The 24,385-nt window shown below is 38.8% G+C and overlaps 1 protein-coding gene across 2 annotated transcripts in view; it reads left to right on the forward strand.

The window, feature by feature from the left end:
* The window catches only part of AK5 (adenylate kinase 5), a 94,935-nt gene that overhangs the window by 52,700 nt on the left and 17,850 nt on the right, over window positions 1-24,385 (forward strand). Inside the window, exons 8-10 of one of the 2 annotated variants that reach the window (XM_080601501.1) lie at window positions 2,070-2,146; window positions 16,675-16,717; window positions 17,739-17,783. In XM_080601501.1, the coding sequence (XP_080457627.1) occupies window positions 2,070-2,146; window positions 16,675-16,717; window positions 17,739-17,783 (165 nt within the window). Of the gene's footprint in view, window positions 1-2,069; window positions 2,153-16,674; window positions 16,718-17,738; window positions 17,784-24,385 lie in introns of both variants that reach the window. The other variant, XM_080601500.1, reaches the window with a different exon arrangement.

Below are 24,385 nucleotides of genomic sequence, written 5' to 3' on the forward strand. Positions count from 1 at the left end.
TTTTGACACTTAAGATGCTTTATGCATGAGTATTCATTTTCAGCCTGATCTTCACATTTAAGTTCCCAGCACCATATTTCATATTAATGCTCCTAGCTGGGGAGAGATACTGCTCTTCGTAGTTAAGTGATAGTTAATCAAATACTTGCACACAAGTGCTGTTAAAAGTGATTGATGGGTCAAGGTAGGCTAATGGTAGTAGCAGTTGAGTCTTAGGTAAATCATATTACCAACAATGACACAGTATCAAGAGTGAGATGTCAGCTGTGTAAATAAATCAAGAAAAAATTAAGCTTCTCTCAGTAGCTGTAATTCTATTTGCTTGCATGTATCTTTTACAGACAGCTATTTTCAAAAGACTGCAAAGCGTATACGCCAGAGAACATGCTGCATATATACATGTGGCATTGTATGATAGGAAATATATAATCCCCCTTTCTTTTTTTTATAACAACCTGTTAAAGTATACATGAACATTAGGGAAAAGAAAAAATAAAAAACACCAACAAAAAACAGCAGCAGATGGTAGGCTCAAGTCTTTCACTGGTGCCTCTTACGTAGTCTGAAGAGTTGCATCAAAGATGACTTTGGCAGCAATTCTAATATGGATTAAGGTACCCCGGACCATCCTTTCTGCCAAGCAGTTATGGTTTTAGTCATCATGACATCCAGTTCCTCTCCTCTGTTCTCTCTCTCAGCAATGTTTAGTTCACCACCTACATAGATTATTACTATGTAAACTTAAAAACAAACAAAAGCAGATAATGTGTAAATGCATCTGGCACAAGTTGAACTGCAAAATCTGTTATTAATAGTGCTTGGTAACAGAGAGCCATCCGCACAGCGTCTCTCACAGTCAGAAATCATCTCCAGGCCAACACTGGTCTTAAAACCACATACCCTCCAGGCCAGCACTTGTAGGGACATTGGGTAGGGACACCTGTAATCCAGGAGGGATGGGGTTGGCTCCCCTTCCTCACCAGCGACCTTGTCTGACTGGGGCCATGAGGGCCCAGTACTAAGTACTTATCTTATACACCCCCTGGTGTTTTCTGTTGCTTCCCATATGAAGACCCATATCGGGCCCACTCATGGATGCTTACAACGTTTAAAACCCTGTGTGTCCTTACAGTATTTCATTATCTAATTTTATTAATGCTGTGAAAAATACTCTTGCAGGCACATGTCTATTGACATTTTAATGTGCTGAATATTTGCAGGATTTGGTTTAGGGTTGCACCATCTGGAGGGCACAGGAGACTCTTTCCTTCCTCACTGCCCAGGAGTGAGATAAACTGCATGGGGTGGTGATGCCAGAAAACGAATGCGATGTCCATGCTACATCCTTGCTACACTTAGGTAGAAAGAAAGGTGGTTAATCCTCCCATTCTTGTTTAGCAGTGATTACCCACCCACATGACTCCTCAAAATACCAAGCCCAATTTTCTGTTATCCTGCACCTTCAGCTGTCCAGCTGAATCTAAGCTGGTAAAGCTCAGCCAGCTCAAGTCTTCTCAGCAACTGAATTTTGTCACCCCAAGTGAAAGAGGCTGCATAACTTACTGATCCCAACACAGGAAGATGATGGACCAAAGGGACAGGGCCACACTGTCACCTTGGAAAGGGTGGGAGAGGAACAAGGACTATTGCTGCTGCAAGCACGCTGCTTTAGTCCCCCATCAGCGTCACTCCAGTATCCATATTTACTAATTGCTGATTAGTCAGTACTTCCTTTATGTTCCCTAACTGTGGCTTGTATTCTTCCCTAAGCTAAGATTCCCATGACAGTGTTACAATTGCAAGTCATGGCACGCGGAACGCGCTGCCCAATAAGTTTGCAAGCTAGCTGAAACAATTCATTGGTTAGTAGACCTGTCCCTTATTAAGGTTTGTGGTAGCTTTTATGGATGCTTTGAAGGCTTTGTTAATGGAATACTGTTCACCTGGGTATTCTGGCACATCTGAATAAATTCTTGGGTCACAGTTCTTGCATACATACAGAGAATTGGAAATAGCAGAGTGTTTCATCACAGAAAGTGAAATTTTCCAAATTTTCCTTCCTATTTTAGGGCCAAATGAACTAGATTGTGGTCTGATTATGGATTCTGGAGATACTGCTTATACAGAATTTGACTTCGACGACCAGGTAATTTTATGTATATACGGCCTCTCTCTCGAGTTTTCTACATTATGTATATACTGCTGTACAATTTGTCTAAGCAGGGTAGCTGAACTGCAAGTGTAGCAAAGTGTAAGTGCTTTTAAGTGCAATATTAGTAAATTTGTGACACACAAATGTTGCTTTCTGATCATGAGAAGAGTGAATATTTATTAAGAGCCCATATCTTCCATTACTATACACTGCTGAGAATCCTCTGTGAATTTCAAAGTGTTGCTAAATATTGCAAACAATTGTTGGAATGCACTGCAATCCTACTGTATATTTAAGAACAGAGAACAAAATTTTCAAAAGAGGGATGAAAATACAAAAAAAAAAGTGGAACAACTAAAACCAAATGAAACATACTTCTCTTGAAAAAGTCCTTATAAAAATAATCACAAATGCTTACAGTGTGCTGAAATCAGCTTTTCTATTCATCAAAGTGTGTATACAGCCTATACTTCCTCTTTACTTAGCTCTGATAAGGCTATATCTATTGCGTCCAGTTCTGGGCTCACCAGTTCAAGACATGGAGTTCAAGACATGGAGCTACTGTAGAGAGTCCAGTGAAGGGCCACTATGATGAAGGGACTGGAAAATCTCTCCTGTGAAGAAGGGTTGAGGGAGCTGGAACTGTTCAGCCTAGAGAAGAACAGGCTCAGAGGAAGTCTCATTGATGTGTACAAAAATCTGAAGGGAGGGTGCAAAGGCAACAGAGCCAGGCTCTGGTCAGTGGTGGGAGACAGCGGGCACAACCTGGAACATGTGAGGTTCCATCTGAACATCAGCAAAGCGTGAGGGTGACTGAGCACTGGAGCAGGTTGCCTTCCAACTCATCCAACCTCAACTATGTGGTGATTCTGTAGCCAGTGAAAGATACAAGTCTGTACTAGAATTAAAGTGTCCTATGAGACGAAGCATGGCTTGGATACTGTGCTAAGCACTGTTCTTGTTACTGTGCTAAGCATTGCTCTTGTTTCTGTGCTGTTAAAGCACTGAACGACTGACTTATAATTAAAAAGAATTTCTTTTTAAACCTATCTGCCTATCACACTGCCATACTGAAGGATGGTGGTTTTGTAGGTTTTGGTTTCTGCCTTTCAATTTTACATGACTCTGCTTTCTTCACAAATACTACAACTATTTTCCCAGATTTATGAGCAACTTGGCCAAGAATCTTAGTGTTTGTTATCATCCATTTAAATGCAGTTGAGACTGTTCTCATCTCTTTCCCCATTATTTCAGAAAGACATCTTTTCTTGTGAAATTTCAAAGCTAGTGATAAAATCAGGACCAAGAAAACTGAATTTCATCCAGTACCATCCATTCATTCAATCATTTTCTTTCACTGTATTCAGTGCAATACTCTATTCTCACCTGCAACATGCTGCATGTTCTAGCCCAATTGATTCCTATTAATTCTTGATCCTTTTACTATTCTTTTTGACACGGTTATTTCAGTTTGTCTTCTTGTCAAGCAGACAGCATGCTTTTGTCTCCTAATCCCATTTTAAATTCCATTCTTTCATAAATCCTTCATAAAACATTCTCTATCCCAGGAAACTCTTTAGTTTCTCATCATCTTTGTCTTGACTGTACTTGTTGTTTAGAGCAGGGTCTTTATAGGTCTTTATGTCCTATAAAGCAGGAATATGTATTTAAATCATGTCTGGATTCTGCTGATGCTAAATTTTGCATTTTTATTGACAAAAGACGTCCTTTTGGCAGAGTATAAACACTGTGGAAATTAGACTCTTGGTTCATAATGTTTGAAGTGCTGTTAAAATAACATGCACAAGGAGCTTTACAGTTACAAAATAACATTAAGAAAGAAATATATGAAAATTGTACTAATTTATAATTTCCAACTATATGTTTCCCCAGTGATACATTGCACAGTCCATAAAAGCACTGACTGTAGCTTTGAATGAAGTTGCATGAGGTTCTTATGTGAGACTAAATGAGAAGACTATGATGGGACCTTGTTGTCTTTGTGAATAGGAATTTTTCCTTCTGCCAGATGTGGCTGTGAGCTTTTTTTGTTATTTTGCCAGATGAGCACATTGCCATACTGGAAAGAGTGCATCACTGTTACCAAACAGAGAAGGAGAATTAAGTAAAAACAGTGCTAAAAATCCTTCAGTCATAAGAGATATGCAAATGCCAAGTGGCTGACAATGACCATCTTCAGCTGCAAGTAGATCTAATTGATACTTACTAGTGACATTTAAAAAGTGTAAATAGTTCTATCGATAATATTCTTATAGCCAGTTTATATGGGCTCTTTTACACAGATATGAAGAAAATAAGGGAAAAATCAACTGCAGACGTGCCCTTAGGATCTAAATTTTGTTACGATGCCAGTATTCGATACCGAAGCAGAGAAGGGAGAGATTACCATACAGTCATAATACCTTTCAGTTAGCCAGCCTGAAAAACAAAATTAGAAATTACTCTCAGGAAGAAAAGATCAATAACTAAATTCAGGAGCGAAAAACTGCTTGCATTCAAAACTTGAGCTCATTTTGACTGTGGCAGTGATTTAATACTCCAGTGATTTACTGCATGCTGTTTGCGAATTGTGTGAAGCACCAACAACCTTTACACTGAGAATCTCAAGTGGAAAAGGAACGCTTGTCTGGATACAAATGTGTCACGCAGTGATGTTATTGCATAGGAAATGTGTCATGAGAATGTGGGGGATAAGAAGGCTTGTTTCTAAGCAACCTTACACAGCTGAGCTGCTAAAAATGGTTGAGTTTTAGCAGAACATCTTGGTAGTCACTGAGCAAGAGAAGCTGGGGGTTACAGCGGTACACAGCGTATACTGAAGACAAAGCCACAGCTGAGGATGAGTAGCACTTGGCACAACTGAAACCGACGTACACAGACACCTTTGCATTTATTCGTTCTTGGAATGAGGTAGGAAATTCTCCAGTGTAAACTTAAGCCAATGAGGTATTATCCGAGTTCTTCAGGCCATGCACTGCTTCTGCCAGAATCACCTCTCCCACCCACAGGCAGGAAGGAACAAGGAGAACCCGTGGTGTGGTTCCCCTCCCCGTGCAGTCATCACCTCACCTAGCAGTGCTCCAAAATACAGCAAAGTGCTTTGGAAACACTCTACCTACCAGTGAAACAGTGCAAAGCAACACTAGCTCAGACTAAGTTCTAGCTTTTCCAGAGGAATACACAGGGGAGATCGAACATTCCTTTAAAGTATGTATAATACAAAACTCAAGCTTTTTCTGAGTTTTTTTTTTTTTTTTTTTAATTTAATTCATGTAACAATTAAAAACAAGCTGACCTGTTTTCTACTGGCTATGCATGAATTCCTCAGGACCTAGAACATTTGTGATCACTATGTCCCTACAGCACTGAAAGACAAAAGGGAAATACTGACTTTATTTTTAAATACGAACCAATCATTTTTCCAAAACAAATATTAATTTCTGTTCTCTCTCAGATCTCCAGCTGTCAGATCCCGTATTACGGAAAGAATAAGATAGCTGTTTAGAATGACTGCCCAAAATATATCTGACCAAAAAATAACACAAAAGCAGTCAGTACCTCTCACTAGGAATGCCTACCAGGTGAACCAGCCAAAGATCCACGTGGTAGCGCTCCTTATACCCTTAGCTGGAGCAACGATTACACTACCCATGACTTGGTTGAAAAACAAAGCACAGTAAGCTGATGAATACTTTCACCTATATTAAGACACAGGAATATCTTTTTGGCGACTCGCTTTCGGTTGCAAGGGCACAGCTTCTGATGAGGGAAGACCTGGGCTTTTTAGAACATTCTCAGTTTGCAGAACTCGCTGCCATGAACAGTGCCTGGCTGGTTTAACAAGGAGCACCTTTTATAGCGGAATGTCCTCAAGTGGGAGGCAGGTTTTCACTGCTCACCGTGTTCATTTTTATTTGCCATTCAATTTCTCAACTTTCACAGAGAGGCTGTTGATATAACGCCATTTGTTTCCAAAGATCAGACAAGTTTTAACTTTAACAACTGGATTTTTTATTAGAAATCTACCATTTGGCTTATTTCAAGTGCATTCAGACCAAAAAGGAGCATAAAAAAATTCACATCAGTGAATACTATAAAAGACTTCCAGAACAAACGAGCATCCAATTATATTCTTGTGAAAACAAGGCTTTCAAGACAATCTTAGCTAGTCTGAGGAATATTTAGACTAATTAAAGAACAACTTATAACATACAGTTATGTGATCGTGGAGTGAATACACTCCTGAACAAGTAGTTGTGGAATTGAAATCTTAAAAATTTGGGAAATATGACAATCAAGGTAATGAACAGCAGGTAAAGTCCAAGTAAAATTCTTTAAAATATTTTATATATCTAATGTTTTTGTATTTTCTGTGTTTTGGGGGACAGAGCAAATATGTTTTCAAATCTACAGAACATGAAAACACATTTTTGTGCCACAAGGGAAACTACCAGTTTATAATTGAGGTATTTCTTCTGTGCCCTCCCAGTGTTAGACTGCATTTACTTGTGCAATTAGGTAAACGCAATGGCATATGCAACAGAAAGACTGTTTTTGTTTTTGTGTGTGTGTTTTTTTTTTTTTCCAAGTATGTCAAAGATCTAGGAAAAGTAGATGTAAAAAAGACTGAAAGATAATAAAAGGTTTTCTGTTCAGCAGTGACAAGCAATCTATTGAATTAAGTAAATTGCATAACCCAATCTTTGATGTAAGTGCAGAATGTTTTATAATTAGAAAATGTGACAGCTCACTTGAAAAGCAACAAGGAAAACCAAAGTGTAGTGGAGGAAAAAAAAAAGCTCTCGAAGAGATTTACTCTCATTCTAACGAGAGGAAACAACCTCTTGATTAAAAGTTGTTGCCATGCAGTGACAATTCTGCTTGCAGCTCGCTGTCGCTTCCCACCCAGAGCACATACAAATCTAGGCTGCAGGGGAGCAGGAGGAAAGCTTTAAGCTGCTAACTGATGAAAAACAGACTCCGTTGCTACCAAGAGTGTAACAACATTTCTGGCCTGACTGATTATCCTACCTTGAAACTGAAATATTCAAGAGAGATAATGAAAAGGCCCTGAAAGCCTTTCAAATGCACAAGCAGAACCCAAATGTTCCTAAAATGCATGAGCAACGGCAAATTTAAAGCCTCTTGTAATTAAAACTATGGATTAAACCAAAGATTACTTTCCTGTATTTACAGTGTTTTATACCAGTTTTAACTGTATTTTGACTCCGTTTTCTCTACACCTAGAAGATTCAGTCCAAAAGTTATTCAACACTTCAGACACAGTGCTCCAAGGCTGACATTACAATACGGCAAAGAGCAAACCGTGCATTTCCATTAGCAGGAGTAACTTTCATTGGGACTTCTAAAGCTGCCTTTCAAAATTGGACAAAGAGTGATTAAATTATTTAAGGGGATCAGATCTGCAATATATTATATTAATCGTGCTTTCTCTTCACTTGAGAACGTAGGGACCTTCTGGTATAACGGCAGTTTTATTTGCATATGCTGTGCAGCATTAATTACAAGTCTGAGTGAAATGATCACAAGTATCCAGAAGCCCTTTGGGCTCCTAATGTTGAACGTCTCTGCGGTGTGCATTTCTCTTTCACCAGTAGACAGTGGCATGAAGTTGAACCACAGATTCTGGTTCTACAGGGAAACTGATTAAAAACTAGAGTGTGACACAGAAAAGAAGATGGACTCTTGGAAACTTAGAGAACAGTTGTGAAATTGTCCCTCAACGTTTGTGCTTGTTAAAGAGCACAGAAAAGTGGAGTCCATTTCAGTTTAAGCATATCTGCAAAAAAACAATAATGCATGAGCATCCAAATAGATGAAAGAGCTGGAGAGGCAGGCCTAACTACAGAGAAAAGATGTTTAATAGAAATGTACTGAAGTCAATGAACAATCTGTTCAGTTCAAGTTGCCATGGAAACTACCCTATTAAATGCTAAAAAAAAAAAATCAGTTCTAGAAACAAAGTACTACAGTTTGCCTGTTACAAAGTGCTCCCTTAATAAGCTCAAATCAAGTGTATTTTGGTGCTTCTGTATCATTTTGCAAGCTTGAAGAATTATTCCTCTCTTTCAATATCACCATGGAACACTTTGATCTCAGGCATATAAAAGAAAGCTAACCACTTGGTTTCCCCCCATGCAAACCATAGCAAAATGGGCAAGAAAAACTGCCATAAGCTCAATCTGCATTTTTAATTTGGAATGCCAGAAAACAGTTGTTTGCTCCTCCTTTTACTGACATTATTTAGCTTTACTTTCTGATGATGTGTGTATTCGGGGGGACTGAACTGTCAAGGTTAGGTGTTTCGGTGTTTCCTTCTTTTCTGTGTTTGAACCAGAAGTTGTTCCTGCAGCTGTGGTGGGCAGGACAGGACACGATTACGCTTCAGTGAGGACTCGGTTACAAGGAGGGTGAGCTCAGGCGAGTTACTGGAGATTTAAACTACAGTGACAGCATCGTTCTTCAAGATGTGCCGCATTTATGCTCCACTGAATACTTCTGCATTAACTCAGGCAGCTCTGTGACTTGTGCAAGGTGTCTGTAGAACAAAGCATTACAGTTTATCATGCCTCACCCTCATTTTTTCTGGAAATAGTACTAGGATAGCATACCTCCTTTCCTAATACCAGCTTGCCTCGCTGTTGGCAAACTAGAGGCATTCTCCTTTCATGCATAAAAAACAACTTTGCAGCTAAATTTATGAGTTCTGCCTTTTACATGTCTACCTTTACAGCCCAGAGAACCTGTATAATTCATGGAGAATATCTGGCATCCCACACAGTTAATGCAAATAAGATCCACATCGGAACATTTCACATTGCACCTAGAGCTGTTAAAGAAATGCAACGGTACTTTTAAAATCCACCCTCCAGATTTAGGCACCTCAGACAGGGCCATGGACAGGCTCTGGTCACGTAGTCCAGCACCTGAAAAGACCACTACCAAAGCCCTTCCTTCAAAGCATTTTAGCAACAACTCCTATATTTTAAAGCATTAAGGAAGAAACGCTTCTGTAGCAAATATTAATATTTACTAATCACTGTCAAAGTACACTATAGAATTTTACATTGATGTTTTAAACTGCAATGATTGCAAGGATGCTATTTTACTGTACAGGATAGAGAAGTGCTTTTTAAATAACTTATTTGTATCGAAACAGCAGGGTGGCTTCTCTGGGTACAACAGAAACACAAATAATCCTCTACGTATTTTCTTGAAACTCTGTGTTTCCTATTTGGTGTCTTTTTCGTCCTTATGTATCCAATGACTGTATAATCTTTAGTAATTTGGGCTTAAATACTGCTCATAGAGAGAGAGAAGTGGCCTGGTTTTAGAATTCCTTCACAGTAGTGCCTCTTGGACTAGTGAAGTGTTCTCATGGTTAAAATCCTTTTCAGCAGATTACTTCTTTATAAATACTCTAGAAGCTCCTTGTTGTTATAAACTAACTCAGAAAACACAAATAAGTGTTTTAGTAAACTTAGAATAAGCACGGTCAAAAGTTAAGCTGGTCTCAAAGGTCGTTGAGAGAGAAAGATTTGAGCACAGCTGTCAAATTCTGTCTTAATAGCAGCAAATCACAGGATGTGAGGCCACATGCTGGTCTGATTTTACAACACCCTGTTCACGTCCTTCTCCATGCCAAATTCTTTCAGGCGATGCTCTATTTCCATATTTTAAAAGGTCTGTTCTCATTAGCCACATTTCCTGGGTCTACATTTCTTCCCTCTTTCTCCCTGCTGCAATCCTGAGAGCCGTATATCTGCACGCCGTGTGCCTGTGCACGTGTCTGCTTTTTGTAATGCCTAATGCGATCAGGGCAGAGCACTGCCCCCAGCCCTTGCTCGCTGTCTCAAGACCTGATCATCTGCCACTCATGGGAATGGTGCCTGCTAATTTTTGCAGTGCCATCCTTAAACAAAACTGTTTTGTTTTTTTTTCTTCACTTTCAGTGCTAAATTTGACTGGCAGTTTAAAGAACAGAGCTTTATACAAACGTGGTACTGTGTAGAGCCTTGGGTGCGCTCTGTAGCGTGTTGCGCTGGGCATGGGTTGTACCAAGCTTGACAGGGAGCAAGCAATAGGAAAGATTTCTGAGCATACAGACTGTTGCAGACATAGCTAAGAGAGGACACACTTTCATCTAAAAGAAAGAAATAAAGGAATAAATACATCATATAGAAAATTAAATGTTCTTAGAAAACTCAGGAGATTACAAGTGGAAGTTACACCCTGCCCTCGATTCCTTCGCCGTTTTGTTCTTAAAGAGGGTTTGAATTGCTGTAATAAATCTTTAAGACTAACGACAGGTTATTTCTCACAGGTTACTGCACCCATCCCTGAGTTTCATTTTCATAAAATAGTAGGGCTGACGCTAGCAAGACAAATGGCTGGTAACAATAATGATGCATGGCAGCAGACACACACCACTGTGGGTTATCTGTGGGAAGTAACACCCTGAACTTTTTGTGCTTTCGAAGGAACCGGTCACTGAGTTCCACCATAACTGAATCTCGTCAAAGCTTTGACATCTTTGCAGCACAGTCTTACTGGAACTCTATTTGAGACTGTCCTGCAGAAGAGCCTTCACCATCTAAAGTAAAAACAAAAAACTGCATTCCAGCTTGGCAGATAGCGCCAACGGTGTATAATTTGAGGGATACTTTCATTAGCATTGTCATTAGCAGCCTAAGAGCAGGAGCGAAGCAGCACTGAGTCTGCAGTTGAAATGCACCGGCAGGTTTCCTGCTGCACTTTTCTCTGCTGCAGTGGCTTAATGTAACAAAAAGCCCCCATGGGAAGAATTCCACCAGGCAGCATAAATACTCAACACAGAAAAGAATCATTTTAGGAGTGATGACAAGGTGCAGAAAAGAGGAATGATAAAGGAAAAAAAATATGTATTTTTTCTGGGAACTTTTTATAACAATAGATCTACTGAAAAGTAACATAACTGTATATAATAAAGTATTTTAAAATGAGCAATAGATAATAACTATGCACAGAAAATATAGCTGTTGAGTGTTCTCTACTGTCTGCAAAGCACAAAGGTATATTTTAAAAGCCTCAGTTCTTCTTCAGTTCAGATATAATCATAGAATCATTCAGGTTGAAAGAGACCTCTAAGATCACCTAGTCCAACCTTTAACTTAGTACTAAAGTCCACCACTAACCCATGCTGCTAAGTTCTACTGCTGTCCTCGCGAGGTCAGATGTTTAACCCACCGCACAAATTGCAGCTGAAGTGTCTGATTTACCAGAACATTCTTACGCTGCTCTGATCATGCAAAATGCTGCTGCCCTGCTGGAAAAGGTATACTCACAGCATGCCTTGCTTGTTAGGTTTGCCCTTTAAAAGTTAATTTCTTTGATTTTTTTTTTTTTTTGTCTAGCATGATAGTGCCTGGAAATTAATATGAATCTAAATAGGTTATACTTTTATTTTCTTCTTAGTAATCCCATGTAATTTTTGGCATAAAATAGCCTACAGAAAGTTAAAGAAAACCACATACGTACAGCAAACAAATAGCAATTTTCCCCCCTAAACTACTGATGGGTATTTTTCTTTATGCTATCAAGAATGAGAATGAAAAATCTGAAGACATCCTGCACATCCTTTAAATGAAGATAAGCATGATCTTGGTTTATAAGTGTTTAAAACAAATTCATTTCCATCTCTATATGGGTATTAATTTCTCCTCTTTTAAGAATGGATAATAAGGTTTATTTTAAAAGTAAAGTGGCATAGAAATTCTTGTCTTTGCTAGGAACTCAAAGGTAAAGAGGAATCATAGGAATCTAATCTGTCAGCATTTTGTGGATGCTATTACAAAAAAAATAATTGTATCTGCACTTCCTGGATGTATGCATAACAAACAAAAATCACCTCAAATAACATTAGCACTGTTTTCTCATCCTAATTACTATTAGTCCCTTTTGACACAAATAACTCCACTCTGCTGAACAGTATGAACCGTATAAGAAGATATGCCTTCTGGGGAAAGAAAAGCCTTCAAGTCTGAGCGCATTCATAGTGAATCTTATCTTATTTACACATATTCATTAGTTCTGGACCAGAGGAGGTCAGAGCACAGCAGCCTCCCCCCCCCCCCCCCCCCGCCTTTCCAGAGGCATACCTCAACACGAAGCTTGCAGAAAGCAGCTCAACCTCAAAAACTGATTTGAGTCACAAATCAAATTTAAAGGCAAGCAACTGTATGGCTCATAAAACCTGTTCCCAGGGACCATTGCCCATACATAAAACCAGCAAGTAACCCAGCAGATCTCATCAAAACCAAACATTCGCTCTTACAGGAAAGCAGGAATTTAGAAGAGAAATTCCACAGCTTGGCACTGACTAGCCCCAGTTTCTTCTCACACTTAAATTCACCTAGCTAAAGCTTGCTCAGAGTCCTTATGCTCTGTAGTCTGAGTGCAGCCAAACTGCAGGCGTAAGGGCACCTGTCAGTGACACGAGATTTTGACAAGTAGAGGCTGCTGCACACATCTGATCTGGAATACCAGCCTCTGTGATAGGCATGTGGCTACTAATGCAGTTGAAAAGAGATGTCAGACTCTACAACCACGCAGACAGCGACCGACTGGACCGTGCTCAAACAAAGAAATTGTATATCCAGAGGGTGTTGGACCTCATACTGCTTTCTGATTCCCCTGACCATTTTTAATCAGTGAGAAAATTTATTTAATTGACAGCTGAAGTTGATTTTGAGGGTACTAGATGTAGGAACATCATCTAGAAACATTTGAAATTTAATTTAATATTACGTTATTAAGGAAAAGGAAATTCAAAGCAAATATACTGTGGACTGAACAAGTGAAACTGGACATCCAAGTCCTAAACCTGGCTCTACTTCTACATATAATTGCGTTCTTATTGACAAGTCACCAAACGTCTCTGCTAAAATTAAAATAATGCCATTACCTCCACTCCCAAAGGAAGTACAGGGATGATTTATGTGGAACTGTAGTGTTCTTTGAAGAAATAAAATGCTACAGGAGTATAAGTGTTTTGCATACCTAACAGCAGCAAAGGGAGATCTATACTACTGCAGCGTGCTGAGAAATTGGTGGTTATATACACCTACGTCCCCATTAAAGGGATGCTGATGAGATCACTGTAATAAAACTATAATCAGTTCTTGCCTGTACTTTACTTCAGTACAGAATGTCAACATGTATAAAGTTATTTGCCTATGCTGCTTTTTTTTTTTTACTTACAGATTAATTTTGATTTTCAACAAATCTTTTCTACATTCTTCCTTATCCCCCCACCCCCCCCCCCCCCTTTTTAAATATTTTTATTTGCTCACAGAACTGCCAGTATGGCACAATAGATACATGTGTGGAAAATATTCAGCTAATAACATACAAATTGCTTTCAGACCCAGATCAGCCTTATTTAGTGTCCTTCCACTATTTTTTGTTTTAACATCTGCCAAATAACTCAGAAGAAAGGGTGAAAATTCTCACAGAAGCCAAATACAAAGTTACTTTCAAGTTCAATATTATCCAGATCTGTGATAGAGATTGGTTGACTTGCTGAAGCATGAGATGGAATATTCCTTCTAGGATTTGCTATCAGCTGTGCCCCAGTAATTGATGTTTCTGGATAATATCTGTAGATGTTACATGGCTTTAGAGGCAGCTGGAATTACAAACCACTCACCTTTCTTCAGAGCTCATTAGGTATGATTGTCTTCCTTACCTTGCTTTCAGCTAAATGGAAACAGCTACACCGAGAATACCAAGACTGTTCTGTTGCTGTTTCACTGCATTCCTGATGGCGATGCTGTGTAAATCATATTTAGGAATTGGTGACACTTTTCTGTATCCGGTCACTAGCTAAATCCAACAGCTATTTTCCAAAGCACTTTGGTAACCCGGTGGAACAGTGCTTTCAAGCCAACAGAGGTTCTGTCATTCACAGGTTAGAGACCTTTTGCTAGAAATATGCTGCTAGAAGTAGGTATTGTCAAACATAAACCACAAGCACAGTGGGATTAACCAGGATGCAAGCCTGCTACTCTCCACAAAGGACTCCACGCTGTAAAGTATGGCTTTCTTGACCCAAATCAGGAGGAAAACTGATTGTACTTTTGAGGAGACTAGGAAGAAATGAATGAAGGGAAATGGTTTTGAGTAGAACTTACATACAGAATAACAAAAGCTGTGAACACCTTATCCTCAGAGTCAAACCGACTGCGGACCCACTGTTCTAATTTGTTCCTCCAGACATCTCTCACAACTCCCCTAGAGACCAAGCTGTCAGGACCTCTTTCCACTCTGAGCTGGGTGCCATTGAATTCTGTGTGAAATAAATGTTTTTATAGCATGACTTATTCTGTGAACTGTGGAGAGCTTGTTTTGCCAGGGAAGTTCAGTGGGGCCAGCGGTCCCACTCACATCAAGCTGCATGTTGAGTTGTCTCCTAGAATTATAGAACGGGTGCCTTTCGGAGGGGGAAAAAAAAGTGGAAAAAAATTACTTCTTTCAAAACCAGTATTTCTATACCTGAAAGATGACCAGGTACTGGTATAAACAGGATTTCTTATTTTGAATTTCTGTGTTGGTCAGCGTGACTGAAACTTCTTGTTTACCTGCTTTTGAGCTGTAATTAGAATCCACTTTAATGGCCTTTCATAGCCCTTATTCCTTATGTGAACACGACTGGTTGGCTAGTTAACCTGTTGGTCTATTAAAGCAGATAAGGTTGGTCGAATAATAATAATACTTAAAAAAAAAAAAAAAGGCTGATAGCTTATTTAGCCTCACCTTTGTCTCTAGTTCTTACATATTTCAGCTCTAAAAAATGAGAGCTGTTCCTGACTTTAATGGACCTTTGTTATCACCTGCTGCTCTGAGCAGCCCACCAGGGTTATCGAGGCAATTTCATTCTGCAATTACAAGGGAGAACAAAGTATATTATTTGAAAGAGCATTACTTGAAAGAAGGAATGCCTCATTCATTTGATCACAAGGTAAACTGATGACTGTGATCTTGATTTTTAAAGAAACCTTACTCTAAACTTTGTGCCTAAAGTGACTTGCATTCATAAACCTTCAAATGCATGATAAGAAGCTGAATCTAAAACCAGGCCTTTTATATGTAACATATCCTTTGTAGGGTCAAAAATTTTATTGTATTATTACTTCAAAAAAAAAATGCAGGATTAATTCTGTCACTTGAATTGTAGGGAGAAAACTTCCATTTTGACATTTTTCCCCTGGAATACTCTTGCAAACTTTAATTTTGCATTCTGAAAGAAGATAAAGGCAAGCCTACTGCAGCATAATAGGCTGAGAATCACTGCAAATCAGAGAACGAAAGTGTTCTGCGTGGTCGGTGTAATGGTACTTCAGCCTAATGAAGAGCGCTTGTGTTTCAGTGATAATGGGAACACAGGGAGAAACCTGCAAGCGTAGTGCATGAGCCCTGCGAAATGCAGCAGCCAGCAGTTTATCTGTTCTGGTCACCATGCTGTTCGTTCCCCTTAATCTACGCACGCAGCAATACATGGTCCTAACGGCGGGTGTTTCTGACACCATACTGAAGCAGAACTCCAGAAGACTACAGCCTGATAACCCTGCGCTAGTACTGAAGATAAATACATAGAATTCACAAAGTTATTTTGAGGGGACTAGCATAATATGTACTGGGCTGATATTGTGCAGTGATTATGTAATATATGCATGTTAATGTCAAGGTTATTATTGATATTTTATAGACTAGATTATGGCACTAACAACATGAATGTATTGACACTACATAACCCAGACTACATCCTGCATATACGTATATAATTCTGATTTATATGAAGAGCAAAGAATTCCCACTCTGATGCTCTCACTGGCCAGCATCCATAAATCTTTGTTGGTTATACCATACAGGACACGGCAAAATAACCCCAAATGGCCAACCATCGGGAAAAAAAAAAACATACTAAGTTTCCCATTCCCCTGGTGTGATCCCTCTTTGTAGTTCAACAGCCTTTATAACAGGTTGTAGCTTGCACTGCATTCTGAAGGTCAGCAAATTCAAGTTGGTTTGGACCAAAGGCTAATTTTGTCTTCATACTGTAGCTCACTTCTAGCACTTGCTCCAGTGTTGCCTTTCCAGCACATACAGCTTATCATACCACACTCCCAAAGCAATTCAGCGTGCACAGTGGCTGCTTAGTTGATGGTCTGGAGCTGTGCATCTGGACACTGAAGCACACAAAGCTGTTCCTCACAGAAACCAGTGTGTGCCAGTGAATCACCTACAGTTACCTTCGGTTCTCCATGTTCACACCGTACAGACTGAAACATTCCTGTGAGATTGTTAACCTTGTCTCAACATAGATTAAAACTCAAAGGGTTAGAAAATGGAGAAGATGTAGACATACAGATAAGCAGATAGAAGAAATGATGCAAACTGTTCAAGAAAAATCCATTTCAATTTGTCAATTGCTTAATTAACAGGAGGAGGATCAGTCAAGTTTTTCTGGTTATGAGAGCACAGGAGGTGAGTTTCTTTTTCAGTATAATTTTGCATTTAATTTCGAAACCTTTCATTTCCCCTTATATTTAAAAAGCTACATAAAAAGAAAAATGAATTCAGATTATTTATAGCGTGAAAGTTGTCTCAAAATATTGCCATGTGAATTCTCTTTGAACACAAAGCTTATAAAAGACATTTCCACACTCCAAAATTATTTGAAAACATGACTGTTAATCATACCAGATAGATGGCTTCAGACATTGGCACTTATGAAAAGCTTGTTGGAAAGTATGAGCTGCTAAGAGTCCAAGATGAACGTAATGATTAATGAAAACCTTCTACATCTAATCACAATATGTAGTAAGAGATGTAGATGCTTCTACATAACACATTAAACAAAATTATACGTGGTAAATGAATGTGTGTTGGAAGTGGTTTACTGAAAGACATAATAAAATTCCAGCAGGCTCAGATGGTGCAGGATTGCCCTTTATCTTGGTATAATCAGGGCAGTGACTAGGACTCAGACTAGAAGGAATTGCTTCAAAAAAAAAAAAAAGCTTCAGTAAAAGGGAGCACTTTAGTACATACAATAGTTTTGATGCTAAAATGACACATTATTTGGCTGATCTGAGACAAAGGAATTTAAGACTACCTCTCAGATATAGTACATCAAATATAATCTTAATGGGATGTGGACAAATTTCTGTACCAATTACAATCTAATTATACATTCAAAGAAAGATGCAATGGCTTGGGAGGCACATTATTACATCAAGATTTATCTGCTTCTCATTTTTTATTTAAGTCAACGTATATATGCAAGGTCTAGTTTTCAGGTGACATTTTTATTGTTTTTTTTAAATCATATCTGCAGCAACAGCTACAAGGCTGGGGGATAAATAAGCAAGATAATTGTGTCTTTTGGAATGCACAGCATTATAGCAGAAAGCAAATCCAGGGGAAAAAAAATATCACTGTGGAAAGTAGGCAAGATGAAAATGAGTAGGTGCTGCCAACTCAAGAATTTTTATTTTTATCTTAGATTTTTCAGAAGACCTGAGGAAATCAAACATCATTTTTGTAGTTGGTAAGTAGGATTCCTTATCTTACTGCTACATTTGAAAATCCATGTGTTTTGGTTTTATTTCTGTGATTTCTTTTAAAGTTTAGCAGAAGGGTTTGGCTGAGTATTTACTCTACAGTGGGGGTGCAGTCTTTGGAAAAGGAGTTAGAAATTGATATCATGTTCTTAACCTGGCACTGGCCATGCTAACAATGGCTGTGTAAAGTTCAGAGCAGGAAATATGTCCAAGTGTGAACTGATTCAAAGTGACCTTAGTTCTGCAGTTACAGCACTGCTGTGTGATCCCATATGACAGAGCTGACTCAGGCGTTAGCTAAGATATTACTAGCTTGGACTTCTGGCTTATAACTTTAAGGTTTAGGTGAAAAAGTCAGGTCTCTTTACCTCTTCATATGCAAATCATCTTCTGTAAATACCAGTTTCACTCCCGCATTTGCTTAATGTGCCATTAAAAGTCAACGGAGATTCAAGCTTTACATTATATTTCCTTTCTGGAAGTCCACAGAGGAAAAGCATCATGTCAATATCCATTATTAGATAAATGTGACTCATGTAAGCCACAAACACTTGGAACAGCCTTTTGAAAAATATTATAACCAGACGATTAACAAGTTTCAACTGAAAGCTGGAAAGGATCATTGCTTTCCTTAAAAATCAGAGTTTTTCAGAGAAGTTTTGTAAAACTAAGCAAGAGCAGTACATTTCAATGGACCTAAGGAGAGAGACCCAAGTACAGGTATTACATAAAAAGTAAGTCACTTTGTGCCCTAAGAAAAAAAGAAATGTGACTTCTGAAATGAGTCATAAATGAATGGAAGTTTCATTCAGAATTCAGGAGACAAAATCACTTCAATGCCAGCAGGTCAAGTGAGATGACCTCCCTGCTGCTCACTGGGGAAGCTGCACCTGGAGGACTGCATCCAGCTTTGGGCTCTCCAGCAGAAGAAAGATACTGACTTGCTGAAGAGAGTCTATGAGAGGCTGAGAGAGCTGGAACTCAGCCTGGAGAAGGGAAGGCTCCAGGGGATCTTACCAATGTGTGTGCCTGAAGCACCTGAACAGAGGGATTGAAGATGAGGGAGCTAAACTCTTCTCGGAAGCACCCAGTGACAGGAGAAGAGGCAGTGGGGACAACTTAATACACATGAAATTCCACCTGAGCACAAGGAAACACTTGTTTTTCCACTCTCAGGGTAGTCAAACAGTGGAACAGATTGCCCAGAGAGGCTGTAGTCTCCATCCCTGAAGGTACTCAAAACCTGAGTGGGCTCAGTCCTGGTCAGCCTGCTCCAGCTGGTCATACTTTAACAGGGTTGAAGATCCCAAGAGGTTTCTTCCAACTTAAAAAGATCCTGTTAGTAGATGACATGTCTGTGTGTTGTAATTCTAGCTTACCCTGTCTTATCCCAAATACGAGTTGACTCAGTTTATTGCAGATATATATTGCATACGATGCGTTTGACATAATTAGGTTACCGAACAGCTCATCGGAGCCTTCTCTTAGGGGAAAAAAATACATAATACTTAATTCTTAACCTTCAAGAAAACTGTAATGCCACACTTACTGGAGTACATCTTCCTGCTGTTTGCCAGTGACAAATTTTACCTTCTCTCTTCTTCACATATCTTATTGGGAAATTACATTTGGGTTTGTACAGACATTAAAAAAATGTGAAACAGCTCAGGGAATTTTGTCTTTAAAATTGCCTGTGGTAAGGCATATTTCTCATATAACTTTGGAGTGCTCTCTCCTTTTCAAGGAGTGGTTTTTAACTCCACTTACAAATTATTTTTTTTAAATAGACCATCCACTAGTCATCTTCCAGCTTGAAACTTAAAATTCACCTCTTCTCTATTTATTCCCATCCTTAAATCAATTTCAGATTTTCCATTAACTTATTTGTAGGAATAGAGGAAAAACTGGCTTAATCAAAAGCCTGCTTTGGCAGGGGGGTTGGACCCGATGATCTTTCGAGGTCCCTTCCAACCTCTTCGATTCTGTGATTCTGTGAAAACCTCAAGTTTCCTTCACTGAAAATGTTATAATAGAAAATTTGACTAAGTCCAAACACAGGTTACTTTTCAGATTATGTAGAACGATATATAATTTTCCCAAAAAATAACCTCCTAAAAAACTTCTAGAAGTCTGATGTAAGGAGTGAGGGTAAATTTTTCTGGACTTCACTTTTTTGATCTGACCAACGTGAAATTGCCAAGGTCACTCATTTGGCTGCAAAATCTTCATTTTGCTAGAGCCAGGTAGTGAAAATAAAACGCGTTATTTTTCAGACTTTATGCTGGTGCTAGGTCAGCGGGCCACAGGGTTGTTTTTCTTGGGGCCTTTTCAGGAAAGTAAATCAGCCTCAGTAGTTTGTTGACCCTCATGCACTCCAGGTTTTACACTATACACACTAGCCAAACATATACTAATTTGCCTAGGCAGTAAAGTTGACTTACACGTGACTTGAGTCTGATCACTGAAAATTATGCAAAGAAAAAAGAAAGTTTTCAAGAAACCTCAAAGGAGCAGAATGTAATTTTCCAAGAAAATGCAAGCTGGGGCAGGGGAAAGAACTCCAACGTGTTTTCTTGGAGCGAATAAACCTCAGTGATGTCCCAAGCCACATCCCCATGACATGCAGTCCAGGTTGTTTTCTCATTAAAATCCTCTTTCAGAAGAAAAGATTTTATTTGTTTTTAAGTAGCAGCAGCATTCCTATATGGTTTAACTAATCTTTTGTTCAGGTATGGATTTTAGTCTAGGTGCTACTGAGGAGCCTTCAGATGCTATGTTCTGAAGCTAAGCTTTTTGTATTTGTATAAATAATCCAAGTAGCCTTAGTAGAATTACCAAATTGATCAAGGCCTCCAAAAAATCATAGCCTGAATATAAAGATAGTTTGACTAGGATTATTTTGTTTTCAATTCTGACTTCTGAGGCTTCATTGTACAGCTAGGTTTCACCTGCAAGCACTTTCCCATGACACTGGATGACACAAGGATAATACCCATTACAAAAGCAAGGTATATAAATTGAGATATTTTAAAATAAATGGTGAGATTCTTGTAAATTCTGCTGCTGGCATTTTATGCTGATGTTCATAGCGTGCAATATGTATGTCACTGCTATATGATAAACTCACAAGATTTAGCAGGTTTAACATAGAGACACCCCAGTCTGTCGGTATGGCAGTTTTCCCTTCACTAATATTTCTGCCAGCAAAGCCAGTTCACAGACTGCTCACGTGGCTTGTTCCTCTCCCTGCTTGCTCCCTGCGGCAGTCCCAGCTCCCCCTAGCATCATTAATTCATCCATTTGTGATGCTGTGCTCTAGGCCAGACCAGTACATTTGAATCACATGCATAGACTTGCAGTTTTTCATAGTCTGAGGGTGACTAGGGCCTGAGGTAGAGCAGGTGTAAGTTTGTTGGAAGATCTGTTTACGATCTAGTGCAGGCTGCTGTTAAATATTCAGAAGTGCTGCTCAGGCAGTTGTCATTTCTCCCCACCCACTGAGACCACTCTTTTCCCGCCCTTGAACGGCTCTCCATGAAGAAATTCTGCAGTCAATAATTAAAGCAGGAAAGGTGACCACCTAAGTTGGCAGGGCTACCAGAAAGTTATTTATCCCAAGATTTTTTTATACAATTGAACAGGCAACTGAATCAACATAATGGAATAGAAATCCGTGCTAAGAGAGCACACAGACATTTTAATCCCAGCTTGTTTACAGAAAAATCAATATGCCAAACTGCATGTAATTTTTATGCATTGTCTAGTACCCTGGTTCCAGATATTTGCTCACTTTTTTGCACCAGAAATCACAAAGGGACACACAAAAGATTTCAAGATACATCTCAGTGAGCAATACGCCCGATCTCTAAATCTGCACATTTTTATTAGTTAAGTTAATGAATGAACTTTAAGCAGTATATACTGCACTCAGAAATAATAAGATAGCTGACAAACATGCTAACATTGAAGAACTGCTATTTCTCAGATTCTGTATGTAAAGGCCAACAAAGAGCAGTGCGCAGTTTTACTATTAATACATCCTGAATGCAAAATCCAGTAATAACATGCATCTGTTTTGACCATTGCAATTTGGCCTTTGGCTCAAGGAGGGCCTCGTGCCCCCTCCTGCTGCAGTTCACAGATGCTCTGCTTTTCCCTGACCTTGCTGCTGAGCAGGGAGCTGCACAGTCTGCTGCAGCAGGAGCCTGCAGAGTGAAGCCACGCAGCTCCTGGCTGCAACCTCTTTACACAGCTGTGAGCCTGATTAGAAAAATGAAGAGTTGGTAGAAGCTCTCCTACGTCTTCATGATCTCATCAAGGTGTAACCATACTGACCTGACCCTGGAAGCCTCTGATCTCCACAATAGCTGATCTCCAGTTAGCTCCCCATTGCTTATCTGCTGATAGGGAACATGCCCAAACCAACTGTTCCTTTGTTTACAAGCATAGATGGACATATTCAAGTTCAAACTCCACACACTTATTCTACATTTTCCTATAGGTCACAGCACATTCGTAATTTCTATACTTTAACTTCATGTCATATGCACAAGTTAGAAAAGAACACGATTAAATGTGAATAGCAAGTTACTTGAGAATCAGTTTGTCACTGGTTTAACACAAGCTTTTTCCCAAATATATGTAGGCAGAATAAAAGACGACAGCATACCAAAAAGTGACAGTGTTCACAAAGAATCATACACCTTCGCAATGAAAGTGGGGGCATGTTTTTCTCCTCCCAACAATCGAGCTATTGTGGAAACTTCACCACCTTATTCACAGCCTCCAGTTCTTTATGTTTGAAAAACAGCGTAACAAGCCTTGTGGTGAAGGCTTCCTATCTGAAGATATCTTTGTAATAGCTTTTGTTATGTTTAATATGCAGCTCCTGTTTTATTATAAGCTTCCCTCAATTAAGTTATTTTTCTCATTTTTTTTAAAAGAAAGATGCATAGATTTAATAAAGAGACCCTCTAAAACAATAAAATATCAATTTGTAGTGTTGCAAAAATTATGATATACCTCACAACTGTGGGATTTGTTTGTTGTTAAAGCCACTTATGTAGCACTCCTTTAAATATGTACCCCAAGCAGAAAGGAAGTACTAATTAGGAAGGAAGTGCCCTTTCCCATCTTGATAGCTCTTTTGCAATCACATTAACTCCCTCTGAAGGCCAGAATTTAAGACATTACTAATATTCGAACTTCATGTATATAAATTAATACTGACATAAATGCTGAGTATGCTCAGGAATGCTGAATTCCCTGGAGGTATTCAGTCTCCTTTCAGATCAGGCAAAGTAAGAGTTGCAAGCTCATTTGTTGATAAGAAAAACACAAGACTGTAAAGTGGGTCACATACACTTATCAGGCAATAGGATACTTGGCTACACGTCAAGTTATGCGAAATTAATAGTAGTGGCCATGAAAATTACCACTTTCAGCACATAGTTGTTATTTAATTACATCTTCTCCTCTTTAAAAGGCTCAGCATTTTAATATCAGCTTTGTTGGAACTCTTCTGTGAAAATAAACAGTCAACTTTAATGTTTTGGGAGAACAGTAATGGTCGTTACAGCGTATGTCCTGCATATTGTTTCACTTTGACAGCATTCTCTTTAAAATACTAAGAGATAAAGGTATTATAGAAATGCATTAGCTTTTCTGAGGATTTATCTAGTAATTAAACAACCTAAAATTGTTCTTGTATTGTTATTTCTGAAAAGAGATCTAGTTTTATTTAGTATGTGAAGGGACACCATGGAATTTCTATTTTGGCTCTACATTCAGGAGAGAAACAGTTACATAGCTATAAAAATTACCTTATTCTACATCCCATCTGTTTACCTAATACTGGGTATATTCTAAAGAAGTAGGATGAAATTACTGCACTGCTAATGTATAAGTCCAGAAGACAGAATATGTAAACAAGCACATGCACACACAAAATTGCTCATCTAAAAAACAGACCAGAAACAGTTTGCCATTACAGATATTTACATGTAGTTTGTCTATAACATCTCTATACCTGTTCCTCTATAGCCATTCTTATTTACTCCTTGTTTTCTGCCAATGGCTGCTTTTACAGAAGTATGGTTTTCTTTTTATTAAAGCAATACAATAACAGCAAGTAACCCACACTGGAAAGAAAATGACTGTGAAAAAGACTCTCTAGCTAAAACCATAGCACAATTGTGATCCTCACACCACAGGCTGATGATTATCTTTGTGAATCTGAAGTAGAAGACTGCAGGTTACGCTAGACAAAACCGCTCCTTTGTTGCAACTGCCTTATGACCCAGATTTTATTCTCAGCTTCAGTACTGTATCTTCTCTGAAAATTATAGACTTGGTGCAGTTATTTCTTAAATTGAATGCAAAAGTTAGAAGAAATTTCAAGGTGGGAGGAGATGATGCCACATTCACTACACTGTGAATGTGTTATTCCTGTATTCATTAACAGAAAGATAAACAAAAACAAAAAGCACACTGCTTATCATCACTTGTTCGAGCATCTTAAGTCCACATAATAGAGCCATATTGGCATATCTGTGAGTCTCGATAGTTAATAAATATGCAAGTCATATGC

The sequence above is a fragment of the Anser brachyrhynchus genome (assembly GCF_964034855.1).
Source record: "Anser brachyrhynchus genome assembly, chromosome: 8".
Taxonomy (NCBI): Eukaryota; Metazoa; Chordata; class Aves; order Anseriformes; family Anatidae; genus Anser; species Anser brachyrhynchus.